Source organism: Nilaparvata lugens, chromosome X (assembly GCF_014356525.2).
Source record: "Nilaparvata lugens isolate BPH chromosome X, ASM1435652v1, whole genome shotgun sequence".
NCBI lineage: Eukaryota > Metazoa > Arthropoda > Insecta > Hemiptera > Delphacidae > Nilaparvata > Nilaparvata lugens.
In genome coordinates this window covers 9,753,583-9,778,947 of record NC_052518.1, presented here as the reverse complement: position 1 = coordinate 9,778,947, position 25,365 = coordinate 9,753,583, and the positions used below count along the sequence as shown (strand labels likewise).

General features: G+C 35.5%; 2 protein-coding genes across 3 annotated transcripts in view; one reads left to right on the top strand and one right to left on the bottom strand.

The window, feature by feature from the left end:
* The window catches only part of LOC111059673 (synaptojanin-1), a 132,625-nt gene that overhangs the window by 66,872 nt on the left and 40,388 nt on the right, over positions 1-25,365 (bottom strand). The gene's annotated exons all lie outside the window — the stretch shown is intronic.
* On the top strand, positions 5,237-14,450 carry LOC111049157 (U3 small nucleolar RNA-associated protein 6 homolog). Of its 2 annotated transcripts, none has more exons than XM_039442382.1 (5): positions 5,237-5,565; positions 6,670-6,796; positions 8,520-8,666; positions 12,368-12,542; positions 13,922-14,450. In XM_039442382.1, the coding sequence occupies exons 1-4, from the start codon at positions 5,477-5,479 to the stop codon at positions 12,392-12,394; spliced, it is 390 nt and encodes a 129-aa protein (XP_039298316.1). In that variant the 5' UTR covers positions 5,237-5,476; the 3' UTR covers positions 12,395-12,542; positions 13,922-14,450. The 2 variants fall into 2 exon arrangements, with proteins under 2 accessions (XP_039298316.1, XP_039298317.1); XM_039442383.1 differs by adding an exon at positions 8,952-9,163 and having other exon boundaries at positions 5,237-6,796; positions 13,922-14,437.

Genomic DNA, 25,365 nt, shown 5'->3' with positions numbered 1-25,365 from the left:
TTCTCCATTCGCCTTGGGTTCGGATCACGTTAATGATCCGGATCAATTGATCTCGTTCACTGTCACGAGCCAATCAGAAGACCAGGATTGGAACTTCCTAAGGTCACGTGATGTGTCTAGTATTAGCATCATGTAAAAAGCATTGGTTAGATAGGCGTTTGATTACAAGTTTCCATTCTGTACTTATTCTGTGCCATGAGACAGCTCATGAAAGAGAGGATGAGGTAGCACATTGTACTACGATTGAATACAAAACACATGTGCCGTTGCTGTTTGTTGGGTCGCTCTACAGTGTCAAGTCAGATTTATCTGTCACGAACATGAGCAATTCACTTTTAATCAGCTGATGCCAAGCTTTTTATTATAAAAAGATATAATATCTGTATCTTACCGTTTCTGTAAAAATACAGATATAGTCAGCTGATTAAAAGAGAATTGCTCATGTTTGCGGCGCGTATATCTGTACACACCATAAGATATATTTTTCAATACCGAAGCATGTGTGCGACCCACAATGCCTCGCCAATGCTTGCCTTGCACCAATATGTGCGTCTGTCAATACGCGGCTTTCATCCTTATAGGATAGGGCTATTCAAATCCCCTCTATGATTTTAGATTATTTTGTCATTTCAATTAATTACAGTAGATGAAAGTGATTATTTATCTCGACTCATTCAATCTGATTAGGCATAATGGATTTCGAAGTAAGTACTTGAATGAACATTTTATTCAAAATGTGTAGGGATGTAGTATTATAAGGAAAATAAGCTACTACCTAACCTGAAAAATGCACTGTTGAATACCTACAAAAGAAGATATTATAATAACATTCATACAGAAATGTTCTATTCAGTCACAGTAAATTGTAACTAATTCCCAGAGGAATGCAAAAATTTTCCTCACAAAGGCCCAGTTGCACAAAAGCAGGTTAAATTTTAATCCTGATTAACTTCACGTGAACCAAATCAGAGAAGACCTTTTCAAAAAGATGGATCTACTGGAATTAATCAGGATTGAAAATAACCTGGCTTTTTTGCAACTGGCACTAAGTACCTGATTTAATGATCACAAAAGTTCAACAGCTGAGTCATAATTTTGACACAGTCCCACACACATGAACTCGCTCACTCACTTCCATCACCAACAGACGACCATCAGCTGTTTTTCTAAGGATGAATAATAATTATCCATTCAATGTCCTTCAGTGTCCTGAGTTTTCCCCGGGATGAGACCTAGTACAATCGAATCTTCATATTATAAACCTACTATGTTCTGAATTTCATGAGAATCGTTAGAGCAGTTTTCGAGATCAGGTGGAATACAAACATCTAAACATCCAAACATATGAATAGAAGTTGCTTGTTTGATAGTATATTTATGATAATTTGAAGAAGGCAGAGAATCATCAACAATCTTCCCATATCATCATTCTCTGTCATTATAACATGTACTTCATCACTATGGATACTCCACTCCACTTAATTTAGGATTTGTTTATGTGACTCATTTTGAAGAAACACTAAGGCTAGGCACTCACCAGTTAGTCAAGACAAGACATGATAAGACACATTTAGTCACAATACGTCACATTGTTGCTTATGAGGCAACACACTGATTAGTCATTGCAATAAGACATGTCTTCATAAGCAACTATGTGAAGTATTGTGACTGAACATGTGTGATCATGTCTTTTCTTGACTAACTGGTGTGCGCCTAGCCCAATGTAGAAATTCATTCCACATGTATAGGTAATAGATGGAGCATAAGGTGTTACACTTTGGGTTTTCATAGGAATTTTCACAATATGAAATATTTATTCAATACCATATTTGAAATTGAATCTAATATTGTATGCTGAACAATTCCTGAAAGAACCAAATTCATTATTTATTTATTTAATCACAACATAACATACTACAACTGAGCCACTGACTTGCTTACAGGGAGGAGAGTACAGCTAGAAATGCCACAGTGGATCCAGACCAGTCCAGATTCAGCCAAACAACTTGGATGGTCAAGGTCAAGACAACTCAGGGTCAATGACACATTCTCAACATCAAGGACCAGACATGGACATCTGTGATTGGCCAATTCATGGACCAGATGAAGCTGAAGACATCATTGAAGAAAAGTACCAGATTCAGCATAACATGGATAATCAGGTTGTATATTTAGACCACAATTATTCAAAACATCGATTTGAAATTATAGTGCTCAAGCCAGAGGTTCTGATTGAAGAAGAACACCAACAACATGAAGGAACAGTGAAAGAAGAGGAGATTCAGCAAGAAAATGATACAGGCCTACACATTGAAAGCATCTATTCTCTTTCAACAGATAGACTGAACTGTTACCCCTTTATACCTGAACACATGAAAGTTGAAAATGTAGAAGAATCTTATGAAACACACTCAGAAACATTAGTGGATATTGAAGACAATTATTCTGATACATTATTTACACATCCTGAAAGTATAAGCTTACCAACAGGAGTATGTATATCAAACTCTGTCGGACCAGGAGGTTTAAGCTCAATCAATAGATCAGTTGATGAAACTCTTGGGAACACTTTGATCAACGATTCTGATGAAGACCTCAATGAGGTGGACTTATTAATTAAAAATGCAAGAAAGAATGTGATTGATGCAACAAGTGATAGTGAATTAACTGAATGTCAGTTGTGTGGTGAAGCATTCAGCAACATCAGAGAATTAAATCTTCATTGTAGTATACACACAGCTGGGAAACAACATAAGTGCAAGTACTGTAACTACAAAACAAAAAGAAAAGCAGATCTCATCAGACATATAAGGACTCACACTGGAGAGAGACCCTTCAGCTGTGATTTCTGTAACTACAAATCAAAAAATAAAGCAGATCTCATCAAACATTTGATGATTCACACTGGAGAGAGACCCTTCAGCTGTGATTTCTGTGACTATAAAGCAACATGGAGATCAGCTCTCACCAACATTTGATGATTCACACTGAGAGAGACCCTTCAGCTGTGATTTCTGTAACTACAAATCAAAAAATAAAGCAGATCTCATCAAACATTTGATGATTCACACTGAGAGAGACCCTTCAGCTGCGATTTCTGTGACTATAAAGCAACATGGAGAACAGCTCTCACCCAACATTTGAGGATTCACACTGGAGAGAGACCTTCAGCTGTGATTTCTGTAACTACAAATCAAAAAATAAAGCAGATCTCATCAACATTTGATGATTCACACTGGAGAGAGATCCTTCAGCTGTGATTTCTGTGACTATAAAGCAACATGGAGATCAGCTCTCACCAACATTTGATGATTCACACTGGAGAGAGACCTTCAGCTGTGATTTCTGTAACTACAAATCAAAAAATAAAGCAGATCTCATCAACATTTGATGATTCACACTGGAGAGAGACCCTTCAGCTGCGATTTCTGTGACTATAAAGCAACAAGGAAATCAGTTCTCACCCAACATTTGAGGATTCACACTGGAGAGAGACCCTTCAGCTGTGATTTCTGTAACTACAAATCAAAAAATAAAGCAGATCTCATCAAACATTTGATGATTCACACTGGAGAGAGACCCTTCAGCTGCGATTTCTGTGACTATAAAGCAACATGGAGATCAGCTCTCACCCAACATTTGATGATTCACACTGGAGAGAGATCCTTCAGCTGTGATTTCTGTGACTATAAAGCAAAAAATAAAGCAGATCTCATCAAACATTTGATGATTCACACTGGAGAGAGACCCTTCAGCTGCGATTTCTGTGACTATAAAGCAACATGGAGATCAGCTCTCACCCAACATTTGATGATTCACACTGGAGAGAGATCCTTCAGCTGTGATTTCTGTGACTATAAAGCAACATGGAAAACAGCTCTCACCCAACATTTGATGATTCACACTGGAGAGAGACCCTTCAGCTGTGATTTCTGTGACTATAAAGCAACATGGAGAACAGCTCTCACCCAACATTTGAGGATTCACACTGGAGAGAGACCCTTCAGCTGTGATTTCTGTGACTATAAAGCAACAAGGAAATCAGTTCTCACCCAACATTTGATGATTCACACTGGAGAGAGACCCTTCAGCTGTGATTTCTGTGACTATAAAGCAACAAGGAAATCAGTTCTCACCCAACATTTGATGATTCACACTGGAGAGAGACCCTACAGCTGTGATTTCTGTGACTATAAAGCAACAGTGAAATCAGCTCTCACCCAACATTTAAGGATTCACACTGGAGAGAGACCCTTCAGCTGTGATTTCTGTGACTATAAAGCAACAGAAAAATCATCTCTCACCAACCATATAAAGATTCACACTGGAGAGAGACCCTTCAGCTGTGATTTCTGTGACTACAAAGCAATAAAGAAATCAGCTCTCACCCAACATTTGATGATTCACACTGGAGAGAGACCCTTCAGCTGTGATTTCTGTGACTACAAATCAATACAGAAATCATCTCTCAACAAACATCTGAGGACGCACACTCAAGAAAGACCCTAGAGCTGTGATTTCTATGACTACAAAACAAATCTAAAAATAATATTTAAGGAAACACACTTGCAAGAAACTTTGAAATTCAATTTTTCTATACATAATCTCTAATTACAATAAAAAAAACATTCAAATACTGAAAATATTTAACTGATTTGTGAGGCCCCATAACTCTTACAACAGCTCAACTCTCAAAACTCTGAACCATCCATTAACATAACACATAAATAGATCAATTATCATTCACATACAAACCTGTCAATCAGAAATCAATCTCAGACATAATACTTCAAGACAATTTTAAAATTTCAATGTCTTGCCCTTCTTATCATCTGCATGATTCATCAATTCCCTATCTGAATATTTTTTTAATTTAGCTGACTCACTGTACATACTACTATATAAATGGTCTCAGATTTGTTTCCCTAGTCAGTACAATTTGTATTCATATTCTTGGAATACATATGCAATAAAGTATCATAGTTCTCAAATAAAACACTCAATATTCATTTTTGTCTTTCCTATGTATCCTATTATTAAATTTTCCATTAATGCCTATGAATGCAACATCATTTATGTATTTACAAGTAAATTTATTATCCTTGCGTTTATTAAATTTTATTTTAAAACACTTTTTAACCAGACTATGTTCTAGTGATTTCAACGTTACAAAATTTATTATGCTCTTTGCACGTGGATTCACAAGATTTTTTGTTCTTTAATAACTTTTCTCCAATTTCGCTTTCACCACCCACTTATCTTTTTAAAACAAAAGAGTTTTAGCATTTCAAAATTTTTTTTGTTCTATTCTGTGGTTTAGGTGTTTATGTTGAGCTTTGAGTTCAGGCTACACCATTTGATTTAATTTTTGATTAGAATTTTTTTTATTAATAATAATGATTAGAATAATTTTTTATTAGTTCGTATAGCTATCAATTTGTTTTATTAATTTCAATTAACAGTAAAACGACTCATCATGGCAGTATCAGTCACTTCGAGGGCAAAAGACCCTTTTGAATTAATATTGATGGAAAAGCTACAACTCTTTACGAAGGCTGAAATCAAGTAAGTAATGTAATCGGTAATATTTTACATATTTTTGTAGTATTCAATTCAACGCTTTGTTTTTGGGCGCTTCCATAGCGGCGTTTCAAGATGAGTATTTAGAGCTTCCGTGGTTAGAGCACCTAACCTATAAATTCATAATGCCGCATCTACATGTTGGCCCGACGAAGGCCAATGTCGACAGTGCCAGTGTTGGCCTTCGTTGACCTACGTTGGGTTACCAGGCTGGGCCAGAGACTGGGGCAAGCGGGCAACATGTAGATGCGGCATTAGTTTCGATGATTCAATGAAATGTAGATGCAATGTAGTAGTCAACACTTTTAATTCATCTACAGCCATAACGTTCATACAACATGAATTTCCAATGAGTCATCGATTCTAATGAATTTATAGGTTATGTGCTCTAGCTAAGGCGGCAGAGACGCCGCTAAGAAATTGTACCTTAACATAAAACACATGCTTTCGTTTGTGTTGGTACAATTCCTCATGACTAGTCTACACTACCGCCAAGTAACTGGTGAGCTTGGCCACGTTGGTCTTGCCATCTACACTGCAATGTGACCATTTGTGAATGATCAGCTGGCCACTCGTCTTTGTGAGTGATGGAAGCAAAGGCGAGTGCTGGCAAATCACCTCTCCCCACTCTGGCGCTGGTCGTCAAGTTGTTTCATTTTCAAACGTTGTTACATTCTACTTGCCACCTGTCCTTCCAAGTTTGCTTCCAAACAAAAATAATTGATAATGAAACACTTGGATGTTGTCTAGAAATATCATGAAAATTGCTAAATTACATAAATGTTTCAACAAAACAGTATCTGAAGTCAAAAATATTTAAATATATTCAAAGTCAAGTATCTGAAATCAAATATATTCAATGCAAACATCAACCATGTAAGTATGATCTCCACTTGGTACAGGACGTCTTGTACAACAGTACAGAAATTATAAGATCAACCAACAACAAAATTTCCAAGTTGAAATGTTTTGATGAGATGGAGGCAGCATGTTGTATTGCCATAGCTGCAGACCAGTTGATGAAACTGTCTTTTTCAATGATTTCTTGTAGATATATTTGATAATTTTTTGTTCAATTTTTATCAACAGGAAAATTAAATCAAAGAGATCAGAGTTCAGCAACAAAATCGCTCATTGCGTGAAGAAGAAGAAACATATTTTGCAGTTTATCGACTACGAGATAACCTTGCTCTTCTTGGTTAGAACGAGGAAACAGGTAATCAATAGTATTATTTATTTATTTATTCATAATAGTACATCAGAAACAACAGGTAACAATTATTATTCCAACAAAAACATTATTTCATATTTGTGGATAACCAATAGGCTATTTAGATTCAACATTCGTTTATTATCAGAACATTAAAAACAATAATGCAAGACATCGTCAAAAAATATACAATCAAAAATTTAACAATATATCACAGGTCATAAAATTGCATCGCATTATTAAGGATTTCAAACTGTAAGGTTATTAGTCAATTGAAGCAAATTCAACATCAATACATCACAGGAACAGGACATAAAAATTACAAATTACATCACATAAAGTCATTTGTAGCCTACTGTAAGGACTGCAGTCAATTAAAATATTTTTCACACAGATTTTGAACTGTCTAATCTCAAGCTCTTTTATTTCAACTGGTAACTTATTGTACATTCTTTTTCCAAACTCTTCAAAACTATTCAACATAAAGTGGTAGTTACACTGAGTCATTCTGAGTGCTGTAGCCTGTCTAATAAAATGGCTGTGAACATTACTATTGATTGGAAAACTGTTTACATTTTTCTTTGTGTACATCAGGCATTCAAAAGCATATAGTGCAGTAATTGTCATGATTCTGAGTTTCTTAAACAATGGTCTACAATGGGTTCTACTATCCTTGTTACAAATTACTCTAATAGCTCTCTTTTGTAATATAAAAAGCTTCTTCTTTACATTTGAATTTCTCCCCCATGCAACAATGCCATATGCCAAATGAGACTGCATATATGCATAATAAACAGCAATCAAGACTTACAATATGCCTTAATCTGCTAAGCATGAAAATACTTCTAGATACCTTACTACACAGTAAGCTGACATGTTTTACCCACTTTAAATTATTTTGTAATGTGATGCCCAGAAACTTTACATGATTAATATTACATCGGCCACTTGAATCAAATTCCTACAACTGTGTTTTGTCTTTGTTGAGACAAAGAGAGTTTGCAGCTGTCCAGTCTTCGATAGTTGCATTGATAAAATTACTAGTTTAATATGTTAACTAATACTAATAACTAATAGGTTAACAACCTAGTAATTTACTAAACATAACATGTTTAGGTCAGCAACCTAAATATGCTTCCTTTTAACATAAAAATAAAACTCAGATAATAATATTCATTCATAGCAAAAACAAGAAGTTACTACAACTAATATTTGAAAAGAGAAAAAAATACTTGGAAAGCTTTTTTTAATAAAGAAAAAGTGAAATGATGGTAAGAATGGATATGATAGAGAGCAGTGTGTCATTGGATTGTTATAGTAGATTTAAAACTACTTGCGACTTGGAGGGATAAGCAGAGTAGAGAAATGGAGAAGGAGAGCAGCCAACTACAGTGACGAATAGAATCATAGAAAGAAGCACGGTTAGCAATTAGTTGACGATGCAGTGCTTTCAGAGAGGAACCGACCAGGTGTTGAACACTCATCAAACACTTTCTCTGTTTCGCCCGCATATCCCTTCAAGTCGTAAGTAGTTTTAACTCGACCATAAGTTGTGAGACTTGAAAATGGTGCCTGGACGGATAGGACGTTTGCCTGTCTTTATTTTTTGAATAAATACTCTTTTCAATAATTCAAATTGGTTCATTTGCCATAGAATAGATACATTTTTCAAGAGACAATTGTATTAAACAAAGACTCACGTATGTGCTATGTGTGCATTGTCTTTCAGCAAAAGGGCCTATCAACATCATCAAGCAAATCGCATATAGAAGTATGTATCGCTGTCCATGTTACAGCATTGTGCAATCGAGCAATACTAAGCTATCCCAACGATCTTGGAATTTGGCTTTCCTACATCAAATTCTGCAGACAAATTGTAAGTTGTCAACGTTTTATTATTTCAAAAATTACGCCAGGTGTTAATTCGTTAATTTTTCAATAGAAAACCATAAATATTGTGGAAAGAAGTCTGTTAAGCTAGTGAAGATAATCCTAACCATCAACCCATGTGAAGTTAGTTATAATGCGCAAGAATGAATAGTTTTAGTAAAATAATGATGTGATATTTATTGACTAATAAACTATGTTTATGTAATTACCTGTGACACTGGCCGATGTTTGTGTGATGAATCAAATTGCAATAAATATATATGTATTGCAGGCAGCCTAGTGCTGGTGCATATGTTGGCAGCTCACAGCGACATTCCGATCCTGTTTAAGTTGGCTGCAGATTGGGAGCTGGACGACTGCAGGAACGTTGAAAAGGCGCGCAACCATCTAAAGAATGGACTGCAAATCCACAAAAAATGTGCTATGCTCTATCTCGACCTGTTCCGTGTCCAGTTGATCTACATCAATAAAAAAATCATCGAGGTAATTGGCTGTTCACATTCACCTATCCATTGCTATCCTTGTCTGTTATTGGATCGGACGAATAAAAGCATAGAGAAAAGATAGTGTAAGTCATGGTATAGTGCGTTTATGTTGCAAATTCCGTTGTTAACTCAAGTCGATAGTCCTAGTAGTTGATTTTGATGAAGTTATGTTACGCTAGTAGTCTCATATTGTGCCGTTCTTACATTCTCACCACCCCAACAACACATTAATAATAGACAGTAGTCGGCAGTTATCGGCTTGAGTTACCATTATTTGATTTCTCGCATATAACACGAAAACTGTGTATCTTACGGACATAACTGGTATATACAAAAATAAAGCTTACATAATTTTCTACACTATTCTTCTTACAACTTTTTTATATCTTTTCTAGTTTTCGAGATATCCGCTCTTGAAGGTGTGACATTTTTGAAGAAAAAACACGTTTGCTTCCAACTTTTTTCTATTTATGCTCTTATACTTATTTAAACATCGATGGGAAAAATCCATGTTTATTATGAGCTTATAGAGCATTAAATTCTCTTCAATTTGATGTATAATTTCTCACTTTTACGCATTTCCCTACAACTGTTGCAGCAGCTTTAGTGTTGAGTGTGAAAACTCCAGTTTTTCATCAATATACTAATTTAAAAAGGAATTTGGAGGGAATGTTTTTAACACAATTTTTGACTTTGCAGCTTTGTTGAGACTAGTTAGGAGGAGAACACATTCCGACCGCATTTGACTTGTGATGCATGATTTTGGACCGCCTTGACGAGCCGAGAAGAATGAAGTGTAGTAGGATGAGATCCGAGCTTTGTATCGAAAGTTATAAGTTTTTGAAATTCAAGAAGTCAGCACGCTTAAAGTTATAGTTAGCCGCACCTGCATCCGACCGACAACTCCCCTTCACCCTCTCTGCCAGAGAAAGCGATATAGAAAGAGCCGGGTGATGGGCATCCTCGTTCACCAATGGCAGCTCGTCTCTCACGACGCTCAACGGTAAGGCGGTATTTGCCAATACAAGATCGAGTGTTCTATTGTTATGGTTTGAAACAGCATTATAGGATACCAAGTTGAAAAATCCCATAAAAGTCGCCAATGACCTAGCAATTGCAGTTCCAGTCTTCTTGAATCTCTATCGTACTTTGAATTCCGTGTCTTGGGATCCTGTTTATAATAGTCAGGAGGTGGAAATTGCTGTAGAGGAATTGTAGAGGTATCTAATATGTGTTTGTATTGTCATGTTGCTGTGGTCAGGGAAAAGCACCTAAAATGCCCTCCTTGGTTCTCTCGGGACATAGTCAGTGATTTAAACGTTTAAAATAGGTTGACTACTCCACGTACCATGAACAGCAGTTCAAGCTTGTGCGATCCCGAGTCGAAGCAACAGCCTACTCGAGCTATGTAACATCTATTGAAGAGAGGGTTGGTTGTGACTTAAGCGAGTTCTGCAAATATGTCAACAACAAGCGTTTCTCTCATCTAAACGAATAATTCATCAAACATAATGATAACATATACAAGGGTGCTGATATTGCTAATGCTTTTGCTGATCTGTTTTCATTCAACTCTCGTGCTACTGGTGGCCCTGATAAAATATCTGCTTTTGTTGTCAAGGGTTGTTGGGAATTTTTGTGTGGCTCTTAGCATTTCATTTTCAATATGTGCGTTCGTAAATCCGAATTTCCGGGGGTCTGGAAGTGCTTGTGCGTGACACCAGTGTTCAAGTCTGGGAACAGGTCTTTAGCGAGTAATTAAGACCAATTGCAATTATAAATGTTTTTGCAAAGATTTATGAGAGGATCCTGCACAAGCAATTATTTTCATATGTACAATCCAAGATTCAATCCCAACACGGTTTCAACAGTAACGAACCTTCTAGAGATTGTTGACAAGGTGTCGGGGGTTTTGGATGTTGGGGGTCGTGTAGATATGATATATACGGACTTCTCTAAGGCCTTTGATACTTTGGAACACGGTTTTCTGCTCGGTAGAATGGAGTGTCTCGGGTTTGATGAGGGTGCTTTGGTCTTTTTGAGTTAAAACCCATGCAAAAAAAAGTCCTCAGGTTGATGTGTAAAAACAGACACATCAACCTGAGGAATTTTTTTTGCTTGTTTATAGGAAAAACTTCCCTTCTCTATTTTCTTTTCATGAAAATAATTGGGTCACGTAGACAGCTGTTTTTGCTGCTGCCAACCAGAATCCTTCAATAATAATTGAACTTTTATAAAAGTTCAAGTTTTATCCTTTAATAATTGAGCGGATAGAGAAATTTTGCATCGTTATGTTGGCAAGACTACTTTCCCAGGTGTCGAAATAAAATGAAACGCCGAACGCCGACATCTTTGCTGTTTGTTTCTTCTCCTGTGCTGAGGTCGTCAATTATTGCAATTTTTTATTTTGTTTTATTTTGTTCAGTCTTAAATTATTGTAAAATGTGTTCCTTATATTCTCTTTCAACTCCTGTAAACGTAGAAATCATAATACAGTATTGAAAGCCAAACTTCAATGTAAAACTGCCTATTCTTCATTCGGAGAATAGCATAAGGTACCGTATATTTTACTTCATAAAAACGTTTTATCAACTATTCAACGGTATTTATTGCTTGTTTTCGACTAATTGCTACTTATTTCAATGTTTGCAATTGATTTTTTCTAGTTTTGCAAAATTATTTTGTAATTTGATGAATGTTGATCTATTATAGAGTTCGGATCACTTTACTGATCCGGGTCAATCGGTCTCGTTCACTGTCGCATCCTAAAAATTAGTGTGATCCGGATCACTCGTTCATCTGACTGCTCCGTTCATTTTGAACAAGTCATGACTGAACTGTATAGCTTTTTTATTAAGTTTTTAACTATAATCCATCAATTTTAAGCTGAAATACAAAATGAGTTATTTACTGTTGGTTTCAAGGGTAAATGTTATCAACTTTCTTAAACTTTTTCGAAATTTGACTTTGAATTTTTGGTTATATTTTACCGATTTAAAAATTGAATTAATGCAAAATGAGTTATGTGTTAATAACATTGATCTGTTTAGAAACAGGAATTGTTTGTAACAAACTGTTTTGACCATGTTTTTCTGTTGAATAAAACGACTTGTCTTAACCACTTATTTCAACTACATTTTGTGTATTATTTGTCGACTGTATTAATTATTTTATTGTCTAAGCAGTGTGTGTTGTTTTGCAGTGTATTGAAATGTTGGAGGATGTATGACCGCGCAGAGGAATCTCAGTGCTTCGAGAGAAGACCTAGAGTACTTCAGAATACTTGAGGAAGAATGTTACTGCTCATCGCCAATCTCCAGCCAAGGATTACTTCACAACTTGATTTTTTATACACCACCAAACTGAGTTTAATTCAGGTTAGTTGATGTTTTCCACTGTATTTTTCATGTTTTATTGTGCATTTTGCGTTGGTGCTTGCTTGTTATAGAATGCATCTTGCGATTAGACATATTCTAATACTTATGTAAATTTACTTATTTTGATAAGAGTATTTAGGAAAAATAAACAAACAAATTGAACCGGTGTGTTGTGTAGGAAAAATAAGTGAATTTGAATTGAGCCTTGATGGTTCTATTTGCGCCGTCAGTCGGTGTTATTATAGCTTGCGTTTATCTACGATTTATTTTCTAATAATGTCTTCTTATCAGTCGTGTATTTAGGCTTTTGAAATATCGTTTTCTGTGATGTTACCAGATTTGGGAGACGCTTGAACGGTTTTAGTAAACAGTAATTATTGAAATAATTTGTAAAAATAGATTATAGTAGACAGCTTGTACTGCATATGGGGTTGCTAAGATAATTGGGCTTGTAAAGTAACTCTAAGGTTCTTCGTAGATCTTTTCGCGTTAGGTATCCTAGAAATTTCAAAAAAATATTCCCTTCAAGTACTCAAGTAATGAACAAAATTGTTTATTTACATGAGTAATTGACTGCATGTAAAGTACAAACCTTATAGATTTGTTAGCTCTGTTGCCCCAGTATTGGCTATTATTGACACACTTGCACTCCTATTCTTATGTCATCATTTCTTTAAATCAATGGTCTCAACTCTGTAGCTGCTTTCTTAACTAAAATTGCACCGATCTTTATTCTAGATAGCCTTGTAATACTGAAGTTTATCCTGATTAATTATGACACTGTGAATGATTATTAACTAGTGGGTAGTTTCTTTCTCATTTCTAACCGTTGAATGAGACTTTTCTTCTTCGATTGTCGGGTTTGGTGTTAGCTTTTTTCTTTTAGTGTTGTCTTGTCTGCTTGTTGTAAATACCTGTATTTTCAACTAATATTATGCAATCTTCTGCAAACTTGTAATATCACTGCTCTACGCAACTCCTACTTGGATTGCTTTTAAAATGGTTGATTGTAACCGTTTGAATCTTCTGCTTGCACTTGTGATGTCTTATTCATCGTCTTGATTTGATCATAGTATTGTCTTCATCCTTCTATGAGCTTTGTTTTTTTTCTAAACACATTTCGACTGTGGATTTTCTCACCTGCTGTGACTTGATTGCTTGTCTTGTGGTGTGCACATCAGAACTGTTTGAAACCTCATCATTATTTTGTTTTGTTTTCACCATTTTTTTTCATTTATTATTTTTATCTCTCCATTGTTGCTTGTTGGTGATGTTTTAGGCATGAGATAGCACCTCTAGTTGGCAGTAGACGCACGGCTTGTTCAAAAAGTGCAAAATGAATCAAAGCTCTAAAAGTTGTTCCAATTTTTATATTACAGGAAAGGGAATCGGCAGTCAACTATACAATACCGAGGAATAATTCCACTTTCACCGAAATAAATGCATTTTCATCTTATGATTTTTTCATTCATCGTATTATTTTTTCATGATTTATTCATTTGTAATAAAATTTTATTTTTGGTTTACATCATTTTATTTTTATTTTATCATTCATAATATTATATTTAAGAGTTTGTTCGTTAGTGAATTGATCTCAAGATGTCATTATTTATTCAAGGCCAGTCCATTTTTGCTATGATTTTCAAAGCAATGACATTCTGGTAGTTGTGATGCTTTATTGTTTTATAAACCCAATTTATAATTATGATTCATTCTGTGTCGACTTGAAAATACCCCCACCCTTCTGTATCCAAGGATATATTTACTACAAATTCAATCATTTGCCAATGTTTTTCAAACTCGGGAGGCTAATTATTATTCCCGAGTTGTGTATTTGAACAGAATCCTATTAGGTAGAATGAAATATACTGATAGTATTTATAGAAATATTCAGAGACTTTTAATTACCATTGCTTGAGATTTTATTTTCCCCCAATACAGTCTGAGATGAAGTCCCTCTATCGCGAGAAGGTAGCATATTTTGAAGTAACGTATTCGAGTTTGTATAGAGTTTATTTTAATAGCGTTCCTTCAAGCAGCCTGCACACAGGGACAATAGTAGCGTCCACTAGCTGTGGCGGGAGCACGGAATTGGAAATACCATGTGCATTTGAGTTGCGGACATTTCTAATTCCGTGTTCGCGTAGCCACTACTAATGTCCCTGTGTGCAGCGAGCTTCAAGAACTAGTCCACAAACTTATTAAAATCTAGGTCACAGACTTAAGATTTATGTTGATTAATGTCTATAAAGTGACATAATTTGAGCGGTATAAGATTGATGGTTGAATAGCAAGCAAGCATAGACTTTTGACAGAGTAAAGTCAACATTGAAGTGAGAGTGGCGCATATTGGAGCGAGGCGAGGTAGCACTCCATTTACTACTAACTTGAGACCAGTTTCCATTGCCACAGATTAATGTATCCAAACATGTAGCTGTCTCCAGAATATAGCAATAAATGATTAGTTGTGCAACTTGTCAATGGGATTTGTGGCAATGGAAATTGACCTTCACTAGAGAAAATATAGCATAAGATATGCCATGGTTTAGGGCGTTTTATGTTGCAAATGTCACTCTGTCAACTCAAGCCGATAGTCCTAGTAGTTGTTTTTGGTGAACCTATGTGACGCTGGTATTCAAATTGATTTATTTGCCATAAAATATTATACAAATTGATGAAATAAATATTCTAGATTATAAATGCATATTGTGTTGACTGATATTTGGGAATGTGCGGCCCATTGCAGCGCGTCTGACGATTCTATCCTTTTTTTGGCAAGGTATTAGAGAGCGGTGCAGGTCGGTATTGCCTAGTATAGCTGATAAGCATTTAATTGTGAGGTTGGATTCTTCTATATAGTGAGATTTAGGGTTCTATAAATATTTCTAACAAGTATTTATAGAAGAGCCTTAGTGAGATGAATGGAAACTGTAGTTGTCAAGTCAGTTACACACACACATCGATTTCTTGTCCTTATAGATTCTACCAGATTGTCAAACACATGGTTTGGTTGTGTAGATACACATCATGTCTTAGCTGAGTTCAATCTAAGAGAATTTATAAGGATGGCAAAAAATTGAACGTTCAAAATCGATGTGTGTATAACTAGACAACTGAGGCTTTCTAACTTGAGAATTCTGATTAATCTCACTAGAGTCTTCAGAATGCATGGCTTCTTATGAGGCGCGTCTACTCCGCTCCTATTGGTTTTCTCTTAAGAGGTCATGCATCCTGTAAACTAGCTGGAAAAAAAATGCTCGAATAGTTGGGGGCTGTATTAAGGTTATAAGTAATGCCAGAGGCAAACAATACAGGATTTGTCATGAAATTTTCGATGCCCAGGGAATGACATTGATTGAAATTTTCGATGCCCAGGGAATGACATTGATTGAAATTTTCGATGCCCAGGGAATGACATTGATTGAAATTTTTGATGCCCAGGGAATGACATTGATTGAAATTTTCGATGCCCAGGGAATGACATTGATTGAAATTTTTGATGCCCAGGGAATGACATTGATTGAAATTTATCTCCCATGGAATTTCTCACTTGAGACTTGCATGAATTTCAAATTTGAAAGCTGATCTAGCTTTTATCGAATAGTCTCTTTACTCTATGATAATGATGCTGACAGAATTGAATATCATAAAAGCTACTTTTACACTTTGTAGCTGGAGAGCTATACCGTATACAATTTTAGCTACATATAACTCTGCTATAAAGTGCAGTTATAGCAGTCTGCTATACAGTGCTATAAAGACATGGGCGACCACACTAGCAGACGAAAAAATGCTTGGCGTGTTTGAGAGGAAAATCCTGAGGAGGATCTTTGGGGGTGTATAGGAATCGGGAGCCTGGCGCCGGCGACACAATGAAGAGTTGTACAGGTTGTACCAGCACGCAGATGTGGTAACCTTGATGCGAGTACGCAGGCTAAGATGGGCAGGGCACCTGATGAGAGCTGACGACGCATACCCGCCAAAGATGGTTATGGAAGGAAGACTGTACGGTCGGAGAAAGAGAGGACGTCCAAAAACTAGATGGATGGATGTGGTGAATAATGACGCCTCAGTGATAGGTGTGCGGAGATGGAGAAGTGCAGCGTTGGACAGGGATGCTTGGAGGCAGAAGTTGAGAGAGGCTGTGACCCGCACTGGGTTGTAAAGCCAAAGAAGAAGAAGAATAAAGTGCAGTTGTTTATATATTTTTTTTGTAAAGCTTTTTTTGTATTTTGTGTTTGGCAAATAAATGAATTTGAATTCAAAAAAATTCAATTTGAATACCTACATTACTTTTCAACAGACTCGGCTTCCTTCTCCGCTGTCCTCTACCTTTGACGCTCCACTATGTTTTGACCCAAATACAGGTCATCTGAGTTGGGTCTTTCAGAGAAATGAGACGATTTCAATAGGTTGCTAATTCATTGAGAAAATCCAATTTTCAACCAATGGTAATGAATATGGAATAGAAAGGTGGCCATTTACTGAACAATAGGTGAAATAAATATGTTTCAAATATCTGCTAAATGAAATGATCTGAAAACCATTGAGATCTAAGAAATTCTCAACTTTCCTATGACATTTTGCTGCATATTCCATCAAATTCAAACTAAACTAAGTGCCTTTAGGCTGAAATAGTTCTGGGTGGAGCTCTTGTGTTGATGAGATGATCAAACGTCCAACGGGATTCGAAACCCTCCACCAGGTAATGAATAATGAAGCAACACCTTGTTCCTCTCAACCGAACTGCCCGAATGAGATTCTATCACAAACTTCGATTAGTAATTCACTATTAGTGATGCATACATAAACAATGGCAAGCAGTCTATTTTTGAGAACTTGAAAATAATGTTACTCGCACTTTTGTTAGCTAGGAAAACCGGTTTCGCCTTCCCAACTGAGACGTGTTTGATGCTATTCTAATTTGAATTGTTACCAACCTTAGAGAAGAATGGAAATTATCCTCTTGGACCTTTCACAACAGAAGATAAAGTTTTGTTAGTGCCTATCTATCAGTTTTGTTAGTTCTATTGTTGGTGCCAATCAATCTGTCAGTGGGTTGTCACAGATTTGCTAGGGGTGTTTCTCTTCCATCATTCACTCATTGCAACAATGCAACATTCATTCAACAACTTCTACCAACAGTGTATTCGTAAACACTCTTTTCCATTGATCTTCTAGACGTGCTAGATTATCTCCAGTCATTCTGTTCAAACTTTTAGACAGTTACACTCAACCTAAAATATCGTTTGGGATTCCAAGTCAAACCCTCAGTAGCCCTTGTATTACGATACCCTTACAAGGGGCTACTGAGGGTTTGACTTCTTGTACCATTAAAAGTGGGCGTACTTCAGGTTTGATCATTTGAAAAAGTGTTTTGGAAGAAATATTTTAAATCTAAGAAAACAATTGCCCTCTTGCCATACAAATACTTCATCCAATGAAATTGTTTTCAAGTACGGTAGATTTGGTGAATGAAAACATTATAGTTTGAATTTTTTTCCTGTGCATTTTGGAGTATATTGAAACTTGTTGACTGAATTCACACCTACCTAACCTAACCTACCGACCCCATCAGACAGTACACCTGACAGTTCAAAGTGAAACTCTCGTGAGGTCCACGCAGTGGCAAAATATATAAGAGAACAGTGTTGCCAATTCTCTGCCTTGTATAGAGGATAGCTGATAACGTAGATAAGGGTGATGCGGAATTTGAGCTTTTGCCGCCGACTTTTGAACGCCAACCTTCCTCATCACATGTGCTTTCTCCTTATTCATCCTCTCTTTCTTCTTCTCCTATTGCTATGTTCTAATTCCTTCTTCTTCTTCTTCTTCTATAAGATAACCTTGTCAGTCAAGGATAGAAAACCAATGTTAATCAGGTGCTGATTTGATAACGTTAATCAAGAAGAAGAAGAAGAAGATCAAGCGCCGTGCTATCGGTTGTCCCATTGGAAAGCTGTCTGCTAGAGGCCAGTTCCGCTAACAGACTGTAAAATTTTAAGACCTCTCATATCTCATCATCCTTTTCATTGCCTACGCACAAGAACAGATATCATGTGGGCCTCATCCTCAACAAACTGAAGAATCTATCAAGAAAGAAAGTTCACATAATCGTGAACTGTTAATTAATTACTAAGGTTCCACTTTACCTATCGTATCAAAGTAGAGATTACCTCCAATCAACTAACCAACCTATATGAGTCCCTTCAATTCTACTAATAGCTAGCAAATTATAAGAAATGTGGTAAATTTAGAATTGAAATACTGAATTACTGATGTTTCAATGAATCTTATCGACATAAGAATTACCTACAATCAACCAGCCTCAGTCTCATCTAGCCAAGTTTTATCTAGTAGCAGTAGGTGATGTATAAAGTAATGAGCTGATCAAGAAGATGTTAAGAGTATGTAAATTAATAATTAATTATTTAGGGAGCGATTTGACTCGGTGGTCGCGCTGTTAAGGGTACGTTTATGTCGGAGCTGTGATAAACGATTCTAGCAACGATGAGAGAAGATGAGAGAAGCAATGCTAGTAGGGAGTAGCGCTCAGCTTCTATCGACTGTTCATGCCGACAGTCGTGCTTAAAGCTTGATTCGTGAGTTCATGTATTGAAAAACCAATTTGTGTATGCTATAATGAGTGACTCTGATGAAGATTTTATTTTTGCATCGAATACAGTAAAACATTACTTACTAATTTGTAGAGAACGTGAATATTATGCACATCCTATCAATGTGGAGAGGAATGTATTTGGGGAGTATCATCATTTGTATAAAGATTTAAGACAGCATCCAAAAAAAAATTTTTGACTATATGAGAATGGAAATAGAAACTTTCGACCACATTTTGACGAGAGTTTCCTATAATCTCCAAAAGGACTGGAATAATTATCACATAAGTCCTATCATGACAGAGGAGCGATTAATGCTAACATTAAGGTAAGTAGGTTTATACAAGAAAGTTATATTCTTTGATAAAATAGAAACAATTGAATTTATTCTTGAAATGCATACATCAAGGTCTATATTATGTTTCATCATTGACAATAAGATAGAATTTTGTAATTGAATAAGAAATAGTTTAATAAAGTAAAGAAAATGTCACTTGCTTACGAAACTCCACATATAAATCAACCCAAATCATGAAAAAATATTGGTCCATGTTTGTACTTTGTATTCTACAACTTGATACTAGCTTCGAAAATGGACCGAGCCATTATCGATGCTCTTATCGATGGTCAGGACCCAAGATCGATTTTCATCGCAGCTCCGACATAAACAGGCCTATTAGAAAGCACGTTGGTATTATCTACGCGTTCCTAGAGTCGCAGCTTTTATCACTAATCGCAGCTCCGACATAAACGTATCCTTAGAATATATTCAGTTAGATAAGTTAAGAATTATGCGCCTGCTACTCCCTTTGGAAGGGTGACCGCTACAGCCAACATCCTTCTGAATATGAGTTGTGAAATCGCTTCCCGGTGGTTCAAAACTAGGGTTGCCACCTTTTTTTAAGAAAAATAAAGTACATTGGTAATCACAGGCCTAAAAAATATAGTACATTAGGTTTAAAAAAGTACATGTCATTTTTACCTGTATTTTAAAAAAGTCAGCATTCTGAGGCATTCTGATATACTCACAAGAATACACTTTATTGACATGAATATCACTGATTACTATTAGAGTCCATTATAATTATTATTGATAGAATAATTCGATGTTATAAGAACATAATAGCTTGGAAAGTTATTGATTACATAGCCTACTGGTATGACGAAAATAATCATAAATCATTAAAAAGATAGATTAATTTCATTTGTTACAAAGCACACGCTCATACAGAAGAATTCTTTAATATAGTATCATGAAAAAAACATAATTCATTTTATTTAATTCAAAAAGTTTCAGAGTTGGTCTTCTAAATTCAAAATGTAAGTTATACTCCTTGAAAAAATGCATAATATTGTTACTCTTCAACAATTTAAACAACTCTAGGCTATTGCAAAATAATTTAAGGTACACAAGATTAAGAAATTTAATGCCAAAAATTGCACTCTGGCCAAAGATATGTGTACTTCTCAAAATACAATTTAAAATGATTTATTAAAAACATAAAGCACCCTTTATTTATATGAAATATTTAAAATATTTTAAAAGAACGACAGGTTTCAGCTTATTTTAGCCATTTTCAAGTTCAAATGAAAAATGATTAAATAAAAAAGTATTGACTAATTATTAATGTACATATATAAGACTATCCTCCATATTATGTTTTATTTCTTGGTTTGCATAATTTTATCATAAATGGGATTATCTAAATCGAATTAAATGATATTTATTAGTTTATTACTATGTAATTTTGCTGTAGTGTAGATATGAAATCTTCTTTTACATCAATTTAATTTACTGCTTTTGCTTCCAACGTTTGAAATCTTCATATTAGCATTCATATCAATATATTTATGGTTTTCTTCTATCAAGTGCTCCACTAGGCTGATTATTGAGTTTTTTTTTAGCTTGAATGTGCTCCTGGAAAAAATAAATGAAGGGTGCTTTATGTTTTTAATAACTTTTATTAGTAGCCCATGCAAATAAAGTAATTTTGAATGGATATTCAAAATAAAATACATGAATATAATGGAATACAAAATGAGTTCAATAATGAATTTTAAATTTAATAAAAAATCAATAAGTTATTCTTGAAAATATATTTCTTATTGCTTTTGGCCATCATCAATGAATAATTGTTACTGGTGAAGAGTTGCAAATCATCTTTGCAATCAACATTCAAATTGGAATAAATCATTAGTTCATTATTTGTTATGAGATTCAAAGATGCTTTGCTCCTCTCATCTCTCCACTTATTATTCATCACCGAAAAACCCATTTCCACAAATGCTGAAGTGGCAGGGATGGGAGTAAATAGATGAAACCACTTTATACAAATTCTTGAACTCATCAGCATCACATGCACTGAAAAAATGTAGTCAATATTTAGTTAAAATCTGACAGTCTTCGCCACTCTACTAACCTAAAATGTTTTGATTTCCTCGTACTTTATTATATAGAACTTTATTGAGCAAAATAAAGTATTTTTGCGTACTTTATCTTGCTTACAAAGTATAAAGTACAAGACCTCCAAATAAAGTACAATACTTTATTATATAGTACGGGTGGCAACCCTATTCAAAACTCACCTAAAACTGTACGTCCAATCATCTCTTATTATCACCCGCCTCATTACCCACATACACGCCTAGAGCTCATGTGGGCATCACCCTCAGAAAAAACAAAATTAGGTATAAGTATAATATTGACTTTTCCTTTCATTATAGGACAACGGGTACTACAATATAGAAATGAAAATAATCAAGTGGGTACCCTTTTTATATTTGATTAATGCACAACATGTTTCGACTCGTTGAAGCCACTTTCAAGCTTTCAAGCACATAATATAAGAAGCAATTGGCTTGTCGAAAATTTGGACACGATGCGACGCGAGTCTGCAAGATGATTCAATACAATATATTTATGATCATATTAAAATGTTCACATGTGCTAGCTTCGTCTCAGTGTGAACATTATAATATGATCATAATGATAATAACTCGTCTATCAGACCCACGTCAGGTTGCGTCTCAATATGCGACTAGCCTTATAGAATGTGAAAAGGTACTTGATGATTCTTATTTCATATCAGTATAATATGCATTACGATTTGAGCATTGATAAACAATAATTCAATCAACAGGAAGCAATGTAGTATTGCTGATAGGTGATAGCACAGATTTTTTTTCAGATTATTTCGTCGATGGTATCTAATAGCAAAGAAAAATCAGGACCTCTTCATTTAATCTGGTAAGATATTTATCTCGGGCCACTCCCGTGTATCGGATGAACACGTTAAGGCGTCGGTCCCGGCTGCCTAAAAAGCAGTCATTAGGTCATGCCAGAGGCCCTGAAATTGATCTGTTGCGACCTGAAAACTCTGACACCAGACCTGAGCCAGTCAGGTCACTCGATATTATTATTATTATTTAATCTGGTGAACGAAATCTCGATAAGTCTTCAAGTGAATGCATTCACAGTCCTTTTCGTTTCGAGAAAATCTACTACGCAGTTGCCGGAAAAATGTTTTTTCTCCCTCAGGAAAATTGTTGCCCTCGGCTTCAAACTTTTCCCTCAGGGAGAAAAAACAGTACTTTTCACTCTAGATATACAAATAGCTATTTACTGGTAATATTTTTCATTTTTTTTATTTTTATACTATCAACCTATTAAAATAAAAAAGTTTTCTTCTTCGGGCTTTACAGCCTCTCGCACAAGAGCCCTCCACACATCACGGTCACATGCCTTTCGTTTCCATGCTATTACCCCCATCTTTCGGAGATCATCCTCCACTTCTGCCCTCCATCCTGGCCTTATAATTTGCATTCGATGTTCTGCCATTCTCTCAACATGACCAGCCCAGCGCAATCTTTGTGATTTAATGAAACGGACCAAATCCTCACCCTCAACAATTTCACTTAAAGTTTTATCTGGGGAAAAAATTCCGATCATTACTTTTTGAGATATGAGCGTCTAAAGTTTACATTTTTGGAACAGATCATTTCAAATTCGGTATGAGATAAATTCATGAACTTTTCAGGATGGTATTGTTGATTGGCTGGTCATTTTTTTAATGGATCGAAAATATCAACTTTCATAAATTTATTCAATTCACAGAAAATGACCCAAAATAAATGGAACGAAAATATCAACTTTTATAAATTTATTCAATTCACAGAAAATGACCCAAAATAAATTCCTGAAAAAACTTTTTCATTTTGATAGCTTGATAGTATACAACTTGGAAAACTTTGACAAATACTACCAGTGAAAAGTATCTTTTAGCCTTAACAGTTGAGACCTTGTAACACCGACTCCGTAACCGACGCGGGAGGAAAGTTTATAAATGTCTCCCTGTGTTATCAGGTATACCAGGTCAAACACACAGCTTGCTGAGCAGACCGGAGAACTTTTCTTAGCTCGCAGAGCGGATTCGATGCGAACGGTGTGACTTGTCATATTTGAATTTACTGAAGGAGATTTTCGCGTAAACCCTATCTGAATGCGGGCATGAAACGGCCAAGGAAGAACAACCGGCTTCTCCCACTACTCGAGAGTGCCGCTAGAGGTAGCAAGTTTTATTAGGCGGATAAATCTTTATTAGGGGGAGGGGGGAGTTAGGTCCTCTTTACTACTCAACCTCGAAAACGACTGTAAATTCATTCACTCGATTTTCACTCAGTGGCGTATCCAGGGGGGATGGATATGGGGATGTATCCCCCCCCCACGAAATGGGACCAGAATTTTTTTGTGTCTGAACCAGCCCCAAAAACTGGCACCTAATACCATATTTTCGTTATATTGTACTATGTGAGTCGAGAAATATAATAAGGGATGAGAGAATAGCACTGCAATAGCAATAATAATAATGAGCTATTTTGTTATAGACAGTGACGAGTGGTCTAGTGCGTAGGGACTAGATAGCAGGGCATAGAGAAACTACAGATAGCACTTCAAAGCTAGATCACTTTTTACCATCTATTATAAAGAAAACATTTAGCTTAGCTCTTAGCTCTAGTTGATTATAGTTTATTCAGTTCCATGCATATCCTTAAACAAAGTTCCAGCGGCTTCTTCTAAAGAAATAGAAGTGCTTTATTGAAGCCAAAATTTGAGCATTCTAGCTTCTTTCATGGGGGGTATTCCATACCACTAAACCCCCCGGTGTCGTCCTTAAAGTTTTTCAAGTGCTTTCTACTACAATGTTATGATCCCCCCCCCGATTTTTTTTCTGGCTACGCCACTGTTTCACTAGATCTCGTTCCCCAGATCTAATGAAGCATCTGTATTTTTGTTCTGTTGTGATGGTGATATATTCAGGTAAATATCCGTATTGAATGAAAACGACTTGATATTGTTATAATCGCTAATTTATTTATGAAAACAATTTGAGATACACGTTGATAATGGTGTAACAGGCGAAAATATAGTGAGGTCCACGTTATAATGGCAGTGTTTGATTAGCAATGGTATTGCTATCCTTATCTTTCATTCAACAAAGCGGATAGCGCTCTTGCTCACTTTTCTCTGTTGCCAGATCGTCTTTTAACAATGTAGAATTAATAATTAACAACATATTTTATCTTAATTATGTTAATTAATTATGAAATTATTGACAAATATAATTTATTGATTGATAAACGAATATAAATTGATTATTGTAAACGAAAATGAACATTTAATATTACATCAAAGAACCTGTATCAGCTACCGTCTATAGAAGGCATTGACAAGACAGAGGTTCGCCAACGTTTCTTTCCTATCTTTTTTCACTGCCATTATAACGAGGACCTCACTATAGTATATCATATTGTTTCAATAAATTAAATTAGTTGTTCTGACAAAACAAAGTCGTTTTCATTCAAGAAATAATGGCTATTTTGGATTGCTTTAATATTATTTTAATAATGCATGCAAAATACAAAATGATATAACTAGGAAAACTTTGATCAGAATTTTACAATCATTTATGATGTATTATAAAATGTATATAATGTAGGCCTGTATAATTACATTTTTTTCAGAGAATTAGTAGAGAAAAATTAATATTTAATAAAAAGAAAAAATATTACATAAAAAAGACAGAAAAAATAAGAATATGGATTTGATCTGAAACATACAAAAAAGCAACACATTATTATTGATAGTATCCACCCTGTACTGCTGAATGCTCTCTTTCTCTCTTCCACATCCTCTCATTCTCTCTCTT